The sequence below is a fragment of the Vigna unguiculata genome, chromosome 3 (assembly GCF_004118075.2).
Source record: "Vigna unguiculata cultivar IT97K-499-35 chromosome 3, ASM411807v1, whole genome shotgun sequence".
Lineage (NCBI taxonomy): Eukaryota > Viridiplantae > Streptophyta > Magnoliopsida > Fabales > Fabaceae > Vigna > Vigna unguiculata.
In genome coordinates, this window is record NC_040281.1 from 57,735,700 (window position 1) to 57,753,943 (window position 18,244).

Consider the following 18,244-nt stretch of genomic DNA (forward strand, 5'->3'; position numbering starts at 1 on the left):
TTATTAAAAAAATTTAAATATTTCATAAGTGTTATACTTGGTTTACATAAAAAGAAAGATTTTTTTTATAGTACATACATGAAAACAATGACGAGAATTGTATACTAAAACCTCCTATCACACGTAATTTGATGTTTTAAATATTTTTTTCAATTGAAATTGAAATTTCACTTTAATAATTTGAACGAAAAAAATTTATTTTAAAAACCTACATAAATGTTCTGCAAAATTTGTTATATGGTATAAAACTCCACATCCAGTTTTGATGGAAAAAAAAATTGCAACAATTATTTAAGAAATCACATTTAAATTTTGTCTTTTAAGTAATAGTATATTAATATAATTTTTAAAAATTACCTTTAAAATTGGAATTCCCTCTTAACTTTTTAACTAAAAAATTAATACATCTTTCCTTAATATATAGTTGTCAATCTTCTAGGGCAGTGGCTTCTAATGACCTAGAATATCAGGTTACTGGTTTAGGCTGCAAAGGCACGGTATTATAACGTTGCTCTACAATGGGACAGAGCATGAAAACATGATTAATTATACTGGACAAATATCATTATTAGGATCCCTTTTTCCCGAGAGAAACTCCTCCCAACCAGCTCCATTGTGTCATCTTTACAGGCATCAGTCCCGGCAAAGAGAAAAGTTCTCTAAAATCTAAAGAATTGTAAACATTATAATTTTGAAAATTTGAAGTTCCAGCCTTTTCGCCTGCAGTCAGAACCTTTTCCCTCCGTCCCCAGCACAAACAAATAAGGTGGTATGACATAGTTAACATATTGTTGTCCTAGTAAAAAAATGGAGTTAATTCGAATCCATAATAATCCTGAGACACGATACTTTTCATAGAATCATTCACAAGCTATATCAACTGAGATCTTTAAACTCACATTCGTTTTTCTGCCTCTAAATATCTAATTCTAATGGATGTGGATTCTGCAGATTTTCTCCTTCTGGAGAGAAACTAGACATGATGGGCATTTGCATGCAGACAGCATGCTATCGTAAAAGACAAATTGTATTAACATGGAGAAAAATGGATAGTTTTCAGTCCAAGGGCAAGTAATACAATAGATTGGGATTGTTGGAGACAACGAAAATGTGCAACTAAAACATAAATATTACAGCTCTAAATTAAGAGTAAATTTGACAGATACAGAATTTCATAAGCAGTGCAGACCATCACTAGAGTGATAAAGACGACGAAGCTAATTCCTCAGGTGTCACAGGATCGTGCAGCTGCACTCACAAGCAAAATATAGTAAGGATAAGGTAAACTTAAAACACCGTGGCAGTTAACATTAATTTGTCTCTTTCTAATATCTTTTGAATCAATTAAATGAATTTGTTTGTCACATGCTACTTTTAGATGCTATGAATGGGAGATAGACACAATAATTGACAAACAACAAATCAGAATCATTTAAATACAAGTTTCTTCGTTCCCCATCAGCATTTTATTTACTTTAAATTTTGAATGAATTTGGTGAAATTCAAAGGCAGTGCGTGAAGAAGGGCCAGAACTTTTGCTTCTGGTAGTGCATCCTATACCCAACAAGAACTTTTCAATACCTAAGAGACGAAGCCGGTAATACATGGGCTACCTTGTTCTCTGCCTCCTAAGTCCTAGCATGCAAACAATTTAAGTTTCTAAACAGAGAGAACAAAGTTCTAAACAATGTAAGTCTGAACACTGCCTTGAGATAATCAAGTGGAGACATTCCAAGTCCAAGCTACCAGCCTAGCCTCCACAAACGACATTGTAGAAGCAAAATCCCCTTAACGTCTACGCTAGTCACAAGTCACAACTCAACAAGCTTTAGGCTAAATCTAAAAATTAATTTTTAGGTTAACATTGTGTGATTGGAGAGAAAATTTTGCATGATAACTACACCTTTTACAGCAGACCTCATAACATATAATCAAGAAGCAATTTCCCAAATATATGGCAATCAAATACACACACCCTGGATTTCCTAATGCATAATGAAGAAAAACAACACTGAAAAATTCATCATTGTACAAACAGTAAATACTGAGTTTTAATCTAACCAAAATGTCCAATAACTAAATCAAACTACCGCACTCCCAAAGTGAGTGAATCAGAAACGACTTACAGCTTTTGCAACAGTAAGCCAATGAAAAGCTCGGAGCAATTCATCGTTATGGGAAGGAACGTAGTCATGGTTCCAATAGGTTATATCCTGAAACGTTGCTTTGGTGACCCAAGAATTCGAGTTTTGTTTAGACGACGGAGGCGATGTTTTCTTAGCCAAAACAAAACCTACCGAGCCACAAACAGGAACAGAAAACATTCATCCATTTGCATCAATTGTTGTCAACAACAAAGAACAGTTAAATTTAACATATAAATATGAGAGATGGAGACAGAGATAATGATATACCAGTGTAACCGTGAGGAAGTTGGAGAGTGGTTCCCTGGAGTAGCCTTCCTCTGAAATGCGCTTCCTGTAACGGCAAACCTTCGTCCGAGACGCCGTTGGGTTTGGGTTTGAAGTAGTGGGAAACGGAGGCGGGACCGTCGTGCTTGACGCAGCAGGGGAGTTGATGAACGCGGCCGCTCAGATCTTCTCCATGTGGCTTAAGATTTACGGTGGCGTTTTCCATTTCGCCCTTTGTTCTTCCAATCCACACCGTTGGGTTCCGTCGAGAGAGGTACGACACTGGAGGCGCGTATTTTGGTTTTGCCGCTAAAATCAAACCCCAATTCTTAATTAACATTCTTTCCTTCCCTCTGCTTTTCCCTTTTATGCTTTTATTTCCTCCCAAACCAAACAGGACTCAAACAAAATTAATTAAAGAAACCTTACTTTAAGAAAATAAAAATAGGCGAGTAAACAATTTTAAAGAAGTTAACAAATTGTAGTGAAGTCTGAAACTAAAAATAAATTTTAAATTAAAACACAACTGGTTTTACTATAGTGATACAAAGTTTGAATGAGTTGAGTTTGTTATATCTTGCTAAGTGATTGAAATTGAATCAATCGAACGGTTGAATTAGTAGTGGTTGCGTAATTGGAGTGACTGGTTAAAACTTCACTATATTCTTAGAATTTGAAAAATCTAAAAAATACAGTACAAAATATTAAACTAAAAACCATAATTCATAGATAAAAATAAGAAAACAAGACTAACATTGTATGATCATTGATCAGTATTCTTATTGCATATAGAATTCAATAAATATATACTGCATATAATCAAAATCTCGCTTCCAGTTAAAAAAGAAAACCGAATTAACTCACGGCATTGAAGTATCACGAATTTTCCTTAATTTATTGGTTTGTTTGTTGCAGCCAATATATGGAGTAAAAAGGAAGAGATGGTGCTGCAGGGGATGGGCTTCACATCAATTTCAAATCCTTGGTAGAGAAGGATTCACATCCATTCTTTGCGTTTTCGTTCTTTCTTCTAAACATAAATTAAAAAAATAAATAAACCCTCGTGTTCACATGCTCATTTCCTGGAATTCATTTCAAACAAAATAAATAAATAAATAAAAATCCAAAACCCGGGATACCTTATGGTAATTGACCTGATAAAGTAAGTCCATAAATGAATGTCAAGGTTAAAAGCATGAAATAATTTATGCTTTTGCAATTCTCTAAACAGCACTGACTACGGAATTGCCGTTTCAACTCTTGTTTTATGTGATCAGGTTAAAACAGCTCACGAATAAGATAGTTGACAGTTATAGTGACTTTCAGCATAAAGATCCCACCATCATTAACAAGGGAATGCATTTTAGGTAATTCGGGTGGTAGTAGGAATTGGTAGGATGTGCCTCTTTGAATCACTTTTACGAATGCTACATATTGTACAATCCCAAAATCCATTTGCGTGCAAATGGCTTTACAAAAGGAATAGAACATTGCGGAATACATAAAAAGCATAAATAGTCCCTTATAAGCTCCACTCCTCGTATCAGTTGCAAACTCATCCTTTCTGAAATTCAAGCCACCAATGGTAGAAACTCTGAATGTTATTGTCTTGTCAATATGGCCACTGCTTCCCATTCTAAACTACATATCACATCCTGCATAACATCAGAAAGTAAGTTACCACTTTCTTCATTTTTCTCACTTTCTCTTTCTACCATTTCTACTTTGTTAATGTAAACAAAAACCATTTACAGTGCTTTTGTTTCTCCATTTAAAAAATCCATGGATGCAAACCCAAGGATTTGCTCACTTTCCTAACAACCAAGGATAAGTGTGACAACGAAGAAACAAGCACACTTGATCTGTTTTTAAGAAACGAAAAATTAAGAGCTAAAAAGCAACAACAAAATAATTCCCTCATAATAGTAATGCAAAGAGTATTAGCTGTCAGTCACTCACCGATGGATTGTGTCGATCAATATCAAAGCTGTTGATTGCACAAGCTTCAGCTAGAAGCTCAACAGGTTCCTCACCTATACAATAAAGACATCACACAAGCACCAAATCAATCCCACCATTTGAGTATATTAAAAAGCTGTTTGATTTGAAAAAATGTTAGCTTAGCTTTAATTAAAAAAAGGCCACTTCATTTTTACCATTTCCTGCACAATATTAGAAAACAGAAAACAAAACGAAAATGCGGTAATATTTTGGTAATTAAAAACAAAATACAAGCAATGAAAACATAACATTAAGAAAAAAATACTGTTCCTAAATTTTCTGGTTCCACTGACTTGTAAACAGACCGTAAATTGCACGTTAACATATTGCAAATCTAATGAACATGTATACCTTGCTCAATCACAGCGAGAATTCCATCCTCGGAGCAGATCATGGAAGGTAAGATCCTGGTTGATGAAGTGTTTGATTTTATGCAACGGTCATACTGAACCTCCCAAACCTCACTTTCAGATACTGAATGGACCATAGTGTTGCCGGCCCCAGTTCCAGCCCCTGCACCAGAAAGTATAATTGGTTGTTGCTGCCACCTAAGATCCCAGGCAAAAACAGTACCCAAGGAGCCACCAGCCTGAGCATATATTATAATCCCAGATATGTCAGCAGCATGCAAGAAAAAGTATTAAGCAACTCTATGGTTCCAAACCACCAGTTTGATTTATTAAAATCTGATAAAAAATCAACTATCATTCATTCTATTATTCATTTATGTCAGAGCAGTTGTTAATGCAGAAGTGAGACAGATAACAGCTCCCATAATGTCATTAAACCACCCCTAAATTTTGTTAGATCGCAGATAAAGCACATTAACAACACATCATAGAAGAGCATTTTAGTTCTCTCGGCATTATGCAACATTCATAATTCAACTTTAGCTGGGTAATAATACTTCTATTCATTCAACTAGTAGTCTACTGCTGAGCATAAAGAAGTAACAGCATCAGCCATCGAATGGGAAAATAATAAAATCTAAAAACCTAAACAACGCTCCCAGCTCTTTGCATGAACATTCACAAAGAGGCATGTATTTGTTATGTTATGATCAAATCCACAAAATAACAAGTGGAATACACGCATCTTACCAGACAGGTGTGCTTTCGGGACGGATGAATGTCAATGGAGTGCACAATCCCTGAACTCAATTTTTTATCCCTGCAAACATAATTATATGGCAACCATCAAGTAGATTTCTAACACAGCCATAAATTTCTAGATGTAAAGCATTTGGAGGGAGACATGGCATCCATTTCAAATCACTGATGAAATAAATGCGCTTTCACGGCCGTAACATTTTTCTCTTACCAGTTACCCTTAAAATTAGAAACCGGTCCTCCCGGTTTCCGTTGGTCCCACCACTGAAGGCTGAAGCCGTACCCACCGGTAGCAAACTCCACCGACGAGGCCCACCTGGCCGCCGTGTAAGACACCAGGCCGCCGCTATCAAACAACCTACGGCAACTCAAATTCGACTCCCCAACACCAACCAAGTTGACCTTCCCATCCTCCCCGACGGTGACGCACTCGACGCCACCATCCATTAAGTCGACGGAAGAAGCGGGGACTGAATGAAGCGTACCCTCGGGAAGCGATACCTCGGAGTCGAACGAGGCGTCCGAGGAATCCGCGAAGAGGAAGTGAAGAGAGCCGGCGGCGGTGGAAGCGACAATGAGGGGCTTCTGGAGGAAGAGCGAGGTCTTGAGAGAGGAAATGCGGGACGGCGAGGACCACGAGAATTGGGGTTGGAGGGAGAAGGGGTTTGAGGCGAGAGAGTGGATTTGGATAGATGAAGCATCGGAATCAAAATCAAATAGAGCAAGAACTGCAAATCGATCTAATGGAGATAATTGAGGAAGCCAACGAACTGCGTCTACGTATTGGTATTGCGGAAACTTGTGTATTGCCGTAGCTGCCATTGCCAGGGTTTCTCTGCAACTGCAACAACTACACGCAGGGTTCAAAACCCCAACGGTGACAAATTGTTTTATGACCTGTGTATCCTTCGGTGTTTAGTTTTCTTCTATGAGAAATGAATATTTTAGTTTTAGACAAAAATTAAGAAATATGATTGATATTTTATATTTTTTATAAAATCTACTATGTAATTTGTTATATATTTTTAGCTTTTATATTAAATATTTCTTTCATTTATATTTTACTCCTTTTAATAAATGGTTCTTGACCTAAAAAATATTTAATATTTTGTTATTTTGTAGAATAACAATTAAAATAAAATAACATGAGAAAACGAATTTTACAAATTTGACTTTTTCATCGTTTCATAACTCAAAGGCTTAAATACCATTTTAGTCATCATTTTCGTAGTGTTTGTTGCGGATGGTTCTCATTTTAACAAAATGTTTTAAATGGTCCTCATTTTTGTACCGAATGTTTAAAATGGTCATCATTTTCATAATTTGTGTTTTATTTGGTCCTTTTCTGTAACGTCATTTAAATCATTACCAACATTGTACAGGTGACACAGTTTGTATTAGGATGTGTTACGTGTACGGTACATATGACTAATTAATGTTAATTTTTCAATTTAGGGGAAATTTGCAATTAGGGAAATTTCTTCATCTTTCCCGTCAATGGTGAAGTCTTATGGGAAAGAACTCCCTACCCTGACGTCCATCCACCATATAAGAGGATCTTACCAGGAAGATCCAAGAAAAAAAAAAGTTGGAAGAGTGGGAGTTAAGAAAGGATAACACACCAATCAGCAAAGGAGGTCATAGAAAAAAATGTAGCATATGCCATCAGATTGGACATAACAAAAACAATTGCCCAGATAAGCCTGTGGATGAGCAGGCAACACCTGCTGAGACGACGCCAGATGCCCAAACGGCTAAGAATGCACCAACTGCTGAAACTGTTGAGAATGCACCAATTGCTGAAACTCAAACAACTCAACCACCAAGGAATGAAGTGGAGAGTCAAGCAGCACCACTACCAACACCAGAAGAACTATCTCAGCAGTTTAGGATGAAATTGCAAATTAGAAGGAGGCCATGATAGCAACTACAAACGTCTTACTTATTTTTTGGAATTTCTGATGTAAAATTCATTATTAATGTATTGCATTTTGACTTTCCTTACACTTCGTTCAATTTCACTTTTGCCAAACATGTAGTGCATTTTGATGAGGATGAATTAATGTTATGAATTTAACTTCTTCCAGACTTAGATCAATTTAATTTTTCTCAAGCTTAGATCAATATCACTTACTTTAATGCTCATATTAAGATGTTATTTTGAACATGTTGGGACTAATATCAACATAATCAAACTAATTTATTTCTTCATTTAACAATAGTATAAAACAGTTCGGACTTTAAAAGATTACACACAATAACAATACGAATAATACAATAACGACACAAGTGAACTCTATTACTAATTGCAACCTCTTCTCAGCAACCTTCAGTGACTTCTCCAAATCATTAATCTGTCTCATTTGTGTCATGATGATGACATCTTTTTCATCAACACCCCCCATTTAAAAAAGTTGCAGTCCACATTATTGGAACCACCACTCTGTAAATCAATAAACCAAAACTTAAAACCAATTTATTATTAACACAAAAATAAAAAACAGATTGTACCCAGAATTTTCTACCAATATTCTTTGGAATTCTTGCCATCCTCAAAGTTGTCATCACTCCGCAACTACAAATCAGGGTTAATCAATTTCTCGTTGAACCACCAACAGTGCACGAAGTGATACAACACGGTTGCCTTCAACAATTACAACCCGAGGTAAAGGAAGAAGATTGTGACCGTAACATATCTATATAATGGGATTGCAGGAAGAAGAAGATTGCAACAACGCCAATTGAGAATGGAGGAACAAGATTGTCAAAACTTACCAACTGCCCAAACATTCCTTACCAAAATCATAGCTCACTTATTTATCCCTAAATATCTACAACTGCCCAAACATTCCCTACCAAAACCCTAGCTCACTTATTTATCCCTAAATATCTAATTACCACACATGTAAAGACAGTACACGTAACACACCCTAATACAAACCGTGCCATCTGTACAATGTTCCATTAATGATTTAAACGGCGTTACAGAAAATAACCAAATAAAACATGAATTGTGAAAATTAGGACCATTTTAAACATTCTGTAAAAATGAGGACCATTTTAAACATTCTGTCAAAATGAGGACCATTTTAAACATTCTGTCAAAATGAGGACTATCCGCAACAAACACTACGAAAATGAGGACCAAAAAGGTATTTAAGCCTAACTTAAAACTACTGTAAAGAAACATTTACAAAAAATAATTACATTATAATAGATGAGAAAACAATTAAGCAATTTGTGAAGGATAGAATAAACGATTAAATATATTTTTGGTTACTTATGTTTTTTTTGTTACTTAAGTTTCAGTAAAATTTGGAATTAGTCTATCCTTAAAATTTTGATTAATTTAGTCATTCATTTTTAAAAATACGTAAATTTAGTTCTTTTAATTAAATTTTGTTAAGTTTATTTGACATTTTAAACGCGTTTTATGATAATATTTGATTTAACATTGAAGCGAAGATGTGTCAAATAATGTAAACAATTCAAATATTATCATAAAACGCGTTTAAAATGTCAAATAAACTTAACAAACTTTGGTAAAAATGACTAAATTCACGCATTGCATTTCTATAGATAAATGACTAAATTAGCATAAAGTTTAAAAAGAAATTTACTAAAACTCGAATATCAAAGAGATATTTAACCATGATTAACTAATATTATAAAATAAAAGTAAAAAATAGGATAACTTTTTCTGCATCAAATAAAATGAAAAAAACTAAAAATAATTATCACTTCCTCTAAAAAAACAAAAATTGTATTCAATGCGATTGGTGTAGTTTGGTTCTCCCAAATGAAAATTACGAGGTTACCCTTTGTGTTTAGGTGACTTATTAAACTCAGATAACTTACTGTGAAAGGCCGTAGATAAGAGGAAATGGTAGGCACTGGAATGAGGTGTGGAGTTTTGGGACTCAATTACTGTGTTCCTGTGAGAAAATTTGGAAGAAGGTTTGGAACAACGCTGGCTAGAAGGAAGGATTTTGAGGAGAATGATAAGATCCAACAGCGACCCTTTTCGCCTCTGAAGATTTCGAAGTCAATTATCGCTCGCGCTGCCATTGGAGTGTTTGGATTAGGGTTCATTGATGCCGGGTTAGTTAGTCAGGAATAAGATGTTTTCTTTTGTCTCTGGTTGAGTCTGTTGATCATGGAAATGCACAAATATATGTTGTTTCAGGTACAGCGGTGATTGGTCGAGAATCGGAGTAATAACATCACAGAGTGAGGAATTGCTTAAGGTTGCAGCTTTTCTAGTTGTTCCCTTGTGTATTTTTCTGGTTTTTTTCTTGCCCACAGACACAGATTCTTGAATTTTTCAGCCAAATGAAGTGTGAATTTGGTTGAAAATCTTTTAGACATGGAATCAATGGGCGCTATTGTTAATTTTATAAGTCTCAGATCATGCTTAGGATATGAGTAAGCTCAATCCTCCCACTTGAACTCTGCTAACTGAGTTGGATGGTGAACTGACAGATCCAGAAATGCTAAAAGGTTTGAAAGAATGTTACTTGAATGATCAATTACAAATAATTAAAAATACTCTTTGAATAATCATTTGGGAGTTGATGGGTGTTGTTATACCAGTTCCTAGATTTAAATAAAATTTTCAAAATGTCATTGAAGTTAGATATAGTCTATAATATTAGTTAAGTAGATGTTCTCCTTAGCAAATGTTAATGTCCATGTTTGTAAAACATGTTGTCAAGGAATAAGTGAGATATAATATAAAAAATAGGGTTGGTTTAAAAAATATACTATATTAAAATTTAGTTCAAATATCCATATATAATCAAATAAAAATAAAATAAGTGTTTTTTTTTTTCTTAAGACTCATATTTGCTTATATGAATTGTCTGTTTTACACGTTATTTACATGTTATAATAAAAATAATATCTATTTAATATATGTTTTTGAAAAGAATCATTAATTATGACATTAAACTCTATCTAATATGACAAATAATTTTGCTTGTTAAATTGAATTTTAGTAAATAATAATCAACAATTATTAAGAGATTTTCTTATGAAACTTTATGTGAATGTACCTTATTGTTGACACCAAAGTCTCCTACTTATTAGCAAATTGGTAAGATTTTTTTTAGTTAAATATGTTTATAGTCGCTTAGAATTAAAATTGAAATTTGTTTATATTTTAAATTTTGATAAATTGTTTATTTCAAACTTTAAAATTTAATGAATATAGTTTTCTTAATTTAACAATGTTATTATTTTTTTTATGTGCTATATTTTAGTATGATGTTTAAACTGGACGTGTCGTTGTGTAAATAACTCAAAAGTCAATCGTGGTTTGATACATACAAAAAAGTTAAAGCAGTTAGATTATAGTGATTATATCTATTCATTTCTAAAGTTTGAAGACTAAATTGTATTAAAGTTTAATACAAAGATGAATTCTATTTTAAAATCAAAGTATAGGAAGTAAAAACATTTTTGACATATCCTTCTTTCTTATATAAAATTTATTGGAAAACTCTTATACTTTATAATAGACCTCATATGATATTTCCTTTGTAAGCAAATCATCTAAATCAATATCTTGATACCCTAAGCAAATATAAGATAAAAGGTTATTTTCACAACAAAAAATGGAAGTAAACAGAAATGACTAAGAGACTCTGATTAAGCTATGTGTTAAAGATCCCACGTCGATTAGAGATAAGACAAGTTCATAATTATAGTATATAAGTGAATGCACTGGACGATCTAAAACCTTAAGTTAGTGGGGATAAGTTAATTAGTGTATTTATACACTCTCAACTACACATAAGTTTATTATAAAGCAGTGACCAACAAGTTTAAATATATAAGATCAAAGAGAACAAAATAATTATTTTTTTAGATACTTAATAATAATTTTAAAAATATCATAGGATGCACCTACACATCCTAGTGTACGCGTAGATCTATCACTGAGTGAATGCAAATCTTATCTTATAAATCATTTTTGTAAGATTGAGTTAAACTTAAAAATTAATTTTTTAACATAATATGATAACTATGAGTTAAAACCTATTAATTTGATCTTTGTTGAGCCTAATAAGTAAAAGAGAAATTATCTCCAAATCTTCTTAAAAGCAATTACCCAAGATACTTATGAAGTCCAATAACTTTTGTATCTCTTGCATTATTAAACACATAGGGATAGTCATCATTGTTTAAGATGAGATTCAATAAAAATTCTATATTTCATCTCTGTCTCATCATATTTAAAATAGCATACATTTTGACCACATTTTTTTGCTCTTTTTATCTTTTCAAGAAGTTTGAATTTAAGCTTAGCATTGTCTCTATTTGTCTTTTTCTCTATCGATAATATACAGGTGTATCTTTTATTAGAATTAACTGATTAATTTTTTTTTTGTTGCATGCATTTTTTACAATTTTTCTTCGCAGTATTATTGTTAACAAGACGATACACTGAAACATGGAGTACTTGAAAATACAACATTCTTCATAATGCCCTTATTTTCTGTTGTGAATACATTTTCTATGACTATTTCAATGAGTAAAAGTTGTCAAAAAAATCAGAACTGCAAAAACACAAATAACTCTACTTTGCTGAGAAGAAAAGGTTGAAGGGTCTCTCTCAATGACCCAACCATTTCTCACTCCAATAATATGACAATGCATGCAATAGGAAACTGATATAATATCTCCCTCAAGTGTTCTAAGACATGTATATATTAATTGGCTAATCCGCACAAGTAGGTAATCTCAGTCGGAAATCCAATATGACTAGTGTGGCAACACTATGGGCAAGCGCGCCGAGAACAACAAAGACATGAAAAATTTGATGGCTTTGCCCTGCGATGTCAAACGCACCAGGCTTCCATCGTTCTGGTATTCTAGAAACATAAAATCCTGCTCCAGTGGCATATAGAACGGCCATAGCAAGCTCATATCCAAGTGCAACAAATATATGGGGCTGACCCCAATACAGGAAAACAGCATGAGCTGCCGGAATGACACCTGAAAAGCCCATGGAAAGGAATAAGGTGGCTCTCAGGGGTCGGAACCGAGGGGTAGAAAGTGAAGGTGCAAGCAGGGTAATGATGGCAAGAACTCCAAGCAGAGATATTGACGCCAAATAAAATAACCTTGAGTAAGGATTGCAGAAGAAAGCATAGTAAATAGGAGCAAAGAAGGAACACACAATCATAAGAGAGATCCCAGCATAATCTAGACGCCAGAAGAATAGGTTAAAGTCTTTAGAGTGGCAGGCCAGAAGATGGGAAAGAGAACTGCAAGCTAGGCAGCCCATTCCTCCAGCTAAGAAAACGAACCATGGCCATCGAGGAACTGTCTCCACTCCAAATCCTCTCATCCCACCAGGGATGGATGGGTCCATAACTTGTCTAAAATGCAAATCCTGAAAAACATAACAGAAAAACAAAACAAACAATAGATAGAATAGCTAATGAGCTCTTAGTTATATTATGTTAAGGGGCCCACATTGTCCATCATAATAATTATAGCAAAGTACAATCTAGAAAATATGATTATAACTAATCTATAAGGGGATGAGTAAGATAACATTATCCTCTATAATGCTATATAATAGATTGTGATGAAAATCTAAAAGTGGAAGACGGTATGAACCATTAAAAACAAGAAGTGATGCTTAAACTTTAATACAAAATGTAGAAAATCTCATTAGCAAATAAGTGAAGCTAAATTGTAATCTTAGCACTCTGTTTCATTACTGATTACTGATTCCTACAGTGTTCTCCAATTTTTTCTGCCATTTTAGTTCCTGAATTTTTTTAAATTCACAATTTTGATATAATTCTAAATTTTTGCACATGTTTATTTCTTTACTCTATATTTTAATGGGTTAAATTATTTTCTGGTAGTATTTTAAATTAATATTTTAGGTTTAAAAGATTCAATTGAACCAAAATAAAAATAAATATAAGGTATACATGTGCAAAAGATAAAAGAATTACACAAAGATCATCGTTTAATAGATGAGGAGTAGAACAAAAGGACCAAAATCAATCATAGATAATTATGCCACAATTAATGTTAGAAGAAAACTGATACAGTTGGTTAGGTATTGATGGTGTTGTTTGTTTCTAATCAAAGTTTGATTTTTCTCGGTGAATTAAATAATTGATAATAGGATGAAACTTCAAATTTGATTGAAAAGAGATAAATATGTAAGATTTGTCCTAAATGTTAATGTACAATCTTTGTCGTATCTTCTTAGTTTCTTTAAAAGATAAAGCAAATGCATTTAATGTTAAACATAAAAAAACACTTCATTCTGCCTTAAATAGGAAGATTAATAAAAAAATTGTTTGGAGATTTTGAATCGGAGAAAATACAATAGGTGCTTCTAGCATTGTTTTTAAATTTATATGCATAAAATATTCCATGTCTACCTTCCTTTCCTGATCAGAAAGGTGACCGCAGACTCTTTTAACTAATTTAATTTATATCATTATTTTATCAAACAATAAACTTTCTGCAATTAATTTTGCAATACATGCATAATAAATTAACAATCACTGTCACTATTAACCATTATTATATAAAAAAAAATTAAGATGAAATTTGAAAAACATTACCAAGAATGCGTCACTGTCAGAGCTATTAATCTCCGTCGCCATCGTCGGCGATCCGAGCGCCGTGAAGGATCTGGCGGTCCCATCTCACATTCACACAACATCAGTTCATTCATTCATTCACTCTCCTACCGAACTAACACTATACAGAAACATCAAAAACGACTCGGCGATCCTGCGTTTATAGCATACCTGAGCCAAATCCAGAGCTCCGTGGTGGTGCTCATAACCGCCAACACAGCAAATATGAGAAAGCCTCCTACATGCCTGCAGCCAGCAAGCGCGAGAAATTAAGCATCAAGCAAATGGAACAATCGCGCTAAAATTGAAATGTTTAAGGAAATAGTGGTGGAATTGAATTGGTCACGTACGTCCAAATGTTTAGGGTTTCGTTGTGCCATGCGAAGATGCTCCACAAGGCTTCTTTCACGGGCCATTCGGAGCGGTAATAGTCCAATATGAACTCGCTATCCTTTAAGTACTCCGGAAGCTCCTCGAACTTCACCAATCGCCGTTCGAATCGCTTCGATTTCGCCGGCATGTTTCCACCGTGTTTCTTGTTGCCGCTCCGGCGAAGGCTTTTCATCCTTATCGTGCACCTTCGCCGGCGATTCTTCGCTCTGGTACAGATCTATTTTACTCTTTGCCCCTTCAGAGGCACTTCATTCCACAATATCTTTGATTCCTGTGGTATTCACGTTTTCTATAACAGTATTAAACAATCTTTAAAACAAAGTATTTGTATTCATTTCTTACTTTAGATAGGAATTATTTGTAACTTAATTTGAATTTATATAGACACATTTGCATTATAATGTCTCAGGAAAAGAATTTGTATGAAAATAAAATATAATAAACTTAGTTCAGCTAGATTTTCTATTGTCTGTTTACCTCCAAAGATAGATGTAGAAAATGAATGGATGAATTTTGAATGTAAAATTTTTCTTGTTTATTTTAGGCGATTTGATTTAAAGGCGAAAGCGAGTAATAAATTTAAAGTAAAATTTGTAAGAATTGATAAATAATTTAATAAATATGATAAATAAATAAAATTAAAGATAAATATTAAACATTGCAAAATTACCTTATTATTAAAAGGGATATAAAATAAATATTTAATTAAATGAAATTAATTGAAAATAAATAGTAATGAATAATTTTAAAATAAAAAACATAATAGGTGTAATAATATATATATATATATATATATATATATATATATTTGGTAAAAAAATAAATGTTAAATATTTAGATTACAGTGATTAAATATCATATTGTGAATTTCTTTCTATAGTTGATGTTACTCTTGCCAATCCTAATCCTTTAAAATCCCATAGTTAATGTCATTTTAATTTAAAATTTTCAAAATCTTCAACATTCAATAGTTAAAAAAAAAACACTCTTTATTTTGATATTCAATTGAAAGAATGTAATTATTACAACTAAAAGTAGTAAAAAACTTGATGACATAATCAATTAAATAAGATAATGAGCAATATTTTTCGCACATCTCTTCAAAATGTGTGGATAGTTCTACTCAAATCCGTACGAAATTACTGAAACAAAAGAGAAAACAATTCTAAACCTTTTTTATTTTTAATTGTGTAATTTAAATAGCTGATTTTTATTTTACTTGTGGTCTATTTACATCTACCTTATTACTTTTCATTTATTCTTTTCTTTTTTTTTAATCTCAACCACATGCACCCTATCAAGGTGTTAAAAAAGTTGGCAACTGATATGGATATCGAAAACTTGACATTATTTTACCATTTTCTTCTCTTGTCATGTCATATCATATTGGTACTTGTGAATTAACTAATACACGAATCTCTGTAAGAAAAATATGATACGACTTTTAGTATGGTATCAAATTCATAATTTTTCTAAAAAAATAAGTTTAAATATTATTTTATTCTTTTTTCCGATTTATTTAATTTAGTTTTCTTTTTCGTTTAATTTGATTTTTTGTTTGGTAAATTATATTCAGTTTTATCTTTTTCCGATGACTTGTTTAAATTAATAACGACAGAACGTAGACAGTTCATCCTTACATTGTTTATTATGATTACTTCTATTTTATTTATATATATTTTCATTAGTTAAATTTATTTAATTTAGTCTTGTTTAATTTAGTCTTATTATTAGTGAAGAAATTTAGACAAAAAATTTAGGGACATTAAATTAAATGTTACATATAATTTTTAGTTAGATTTTTTTTTATTTTTTCTCTTTATTTCTTCGGCTTAAAACAAGCACACATAATGGTAAAATTCAAAAAAATATGACTATTATTCGTTAGGCTTAAATATACATTTGGTTCATATTTTTGTTAATTTTATTCAATTTAGTCCCTATTTTTGTTTTATGTTCGTCCTTTTTTCGTCAAATTATGGTTAATTTGGTCATTTTCACTAACGGTGTTTAAATAGTTAATGTTTTTGAACAGTACATGCCACGTGTCAGCTCCTGGTTTTTTTAATTTTTTTAATTTTTTTTTAATTTATTATTATTTTTATTCAATTTAATCCCTATATTCGTTATTTTTGTTCAATTCAGTCCCTATATTCGTTATTTTTGTTTAATTTAGTCCCAAATTTTGTTAAAATAAAACCATTTAATTTTTAAAATTGACATTATTATTACTTATTTTTTAAATTTAATTATAAATTATAATATATAATTATTAATTGAATATAATTTTTAGATTCAATTATTAAATAGAATATAATTATTTAAATATTATTAAAATTTTAAAAATATATATCAACATTTGTAAAATTTACATTTAAATTTAAAATATTTAATATTTTTATTGCATTTTAGATATTAAAATATAAAATATTTTATATGTAAATGTTAATTTTACAAATATTAGTTTATTTTTCTAAAATATTTTGAATATTTAAAATATTTTTATATATCAATTTTAAAAATATTTTAGAATATAAATTGTAACATCTCATTTAATAGTTTTTCATACTATCAAACAAAACATTATATCATGATCAAACATAACAGATAGTAGGAGTGGCAAACATACACACATAATATAAATACATCTAGTACAGTCCTCCACACTGCTACATCTATGAACTCGTTTACACCAGGTAAAAGTAGGTAGAAAGGATGCTAAACTACACCCAAACCCTCAAAATATACAGTAAAAGTCTAAACTATAGTGGGCACTCCTTGCCAGGCTCCAACTCCTACTCAAGAGGGGGCATCTCCATCTGGTTTCGGCTCTGCTCCCACCAAACATAGGTGATCATTGCAAAGGGATAATATGCAAAAGCATACAATACAAGCAAGAAGGGTAAGCTAACTGAAAGAAACAACATCAATACACTTCACAATTAGAGATGTCATTTATAGCATATAATTCAATAAAAAATTTATAGACTCAATATCCAGATTGTGTAAGTGACGTTGGAGCTCTTGGTGGCTTGCACCTGTAACGGTTTCCAGACTCTGCAGAGTTTCGACACATGGAGTATTCACCTGACCATTCCCAGGGTAAGTCCCCTCCACGTCTAAGACTTGATCGAGTCCGATGACGAGGACCTCCTGCTACTCCTCACGACATAATCCATTCTACTCTATCTGAGCTTGAATGATTATTGGAGTTCCAGGATACCAACCATTTTAGATTCCTTACATCCTTACACACACTACAATTCCCACTTGGATTTCCCTTGAAATTCCATTTAAACTTCATCTTCTCATAACTTATTCATCCAATTAAATCATTCAATACATTAATGGTATCATTCCAATCATACAGAGTCTAAATTGCACAAAGATGCATTAAAACATATATTTTTACCAAAGAAAAAAGATTTGAAACACTACCACTGCAGTACCTTTCACTCAGGCTAAAAAGTCTAGCCTAGGCGAGAGGTTATCTCGCTCAGGCGAGTCAGTCTCGCCTAGGCGAGACACTAATAGTGGCAAAAGAGAAAATCTGGGTGAACTCTCGCTCAGGCTAGACTGGTTCGCCTAGACGAGATCGCATCTCGCTTAGGCGACTCCAGCTTGCCTAGGCGAAAATACCAGGTCACAAGCCTATTCTCACATGCATCAGACCAGTTTCTAACAATCACCAATTAATTTTTCACCAATTCAC

General features: G+C 32.6%; 4 protein-coding genes across 4 annotated transcripts; 1 reads left to right on the forward strand and 3 right to left on the reverse strand.

Annotated features, from left to right (window-relative positions):
• Positions 1-1,009: 1,009 nt before the first annotated feature.
• Positions 1,010-2,786, reverse strand: LOC114179117 (uncharacterized protein C12B10.15c). Its single transcript, XM_028065338.1, has 3 exons — positions 2,415-2,786; positions 2,127-2,293; positions 1,010-1,248 (listed from the first exon to the last, which is right to left on the reverse strand). The coding sequence occupies exons 1-3, from the start codon at positions 2,749-2,751 to the stop codon at positions 1,195-1,197; spliced, it is 558 nt and encodes a 185-aa protein (XP_027921139.1). The 5' UTR covers positions 2,752-2,786; the 3' UTR covers positions 1,010-1,194.
• Positions 2,787-3,656: 870 nt separating this feature from the next.
• LOC114176303 (nuclear pore complex protein NUP43) lies at positions 3,657-6,442 on the reverse strand. Its single transcript, XM_028061289.1, has 5 exons — positions 5,733-6,442; positions 5,513-5,582; positions 4,764-5,001; positions 4,371-4,444; positions 3,657-4,066 (listed from the first exon to the last, which is right to left on the reverse strand). The coding sequence occupies exons 1-5, from the start codon at positions 6,341-6,343 to the stop codon at positions 4,013-4,015; spliced, it is 1,047 nt and encodes a 348-aa protein (XP_027917090.1). The 5' UTR covers positions 6,344-6,442; the 3' UTR covers positions 3,657-4,012.
• A 2,923-nt stretch (positions 6,443-9,365) lies between these two features.
• On the forward strand, positions 9,366-10,081 carry LOC114179217. Its single transcript, XM_028065477.1, has 2 exons — positions 9,366-9,622; positions 9,708-10,081. Exons 1-2 carry the CDS (start codon positions 9,405-9,407, stop codon positions 9,838-9,840), a joined length of 351 nt encoding a protein of 116 aa, XP_027921278.1. The 5' UTR covers positions 9,366-9,404; the 3' UTR covers positions 9,841-10,081.
• A 1,840-nt stretch (positions 10,082-11,921) lies between these two features.
• Positions 11,922-14,861, reverse strand: LOC114179144 (heptahelical transmembrane protein 2). The gene is made up of 4 exons (XM_028065377.1): positions 14,490-14,861; positions 14,311-14,385; positions 14,122-14,191; positions 11,922-12,920 (listed from the first exon to the last, which is right to left on the reverse strand). Exons 1-4 carry the CDS (start codon positions 14,702-14,704, stop codon positions 12,243-12,245), a joined length of 1,038 nt encoding a protein of 345 aa, XP_027921178.1. The 5' UTR covers positions 14,705-14,861; the 3' UTR covers positions 11,922-12,242.
• Between the last annotated feature and the right edge of the window lie 3,383 nt (positions 14,862-18,244).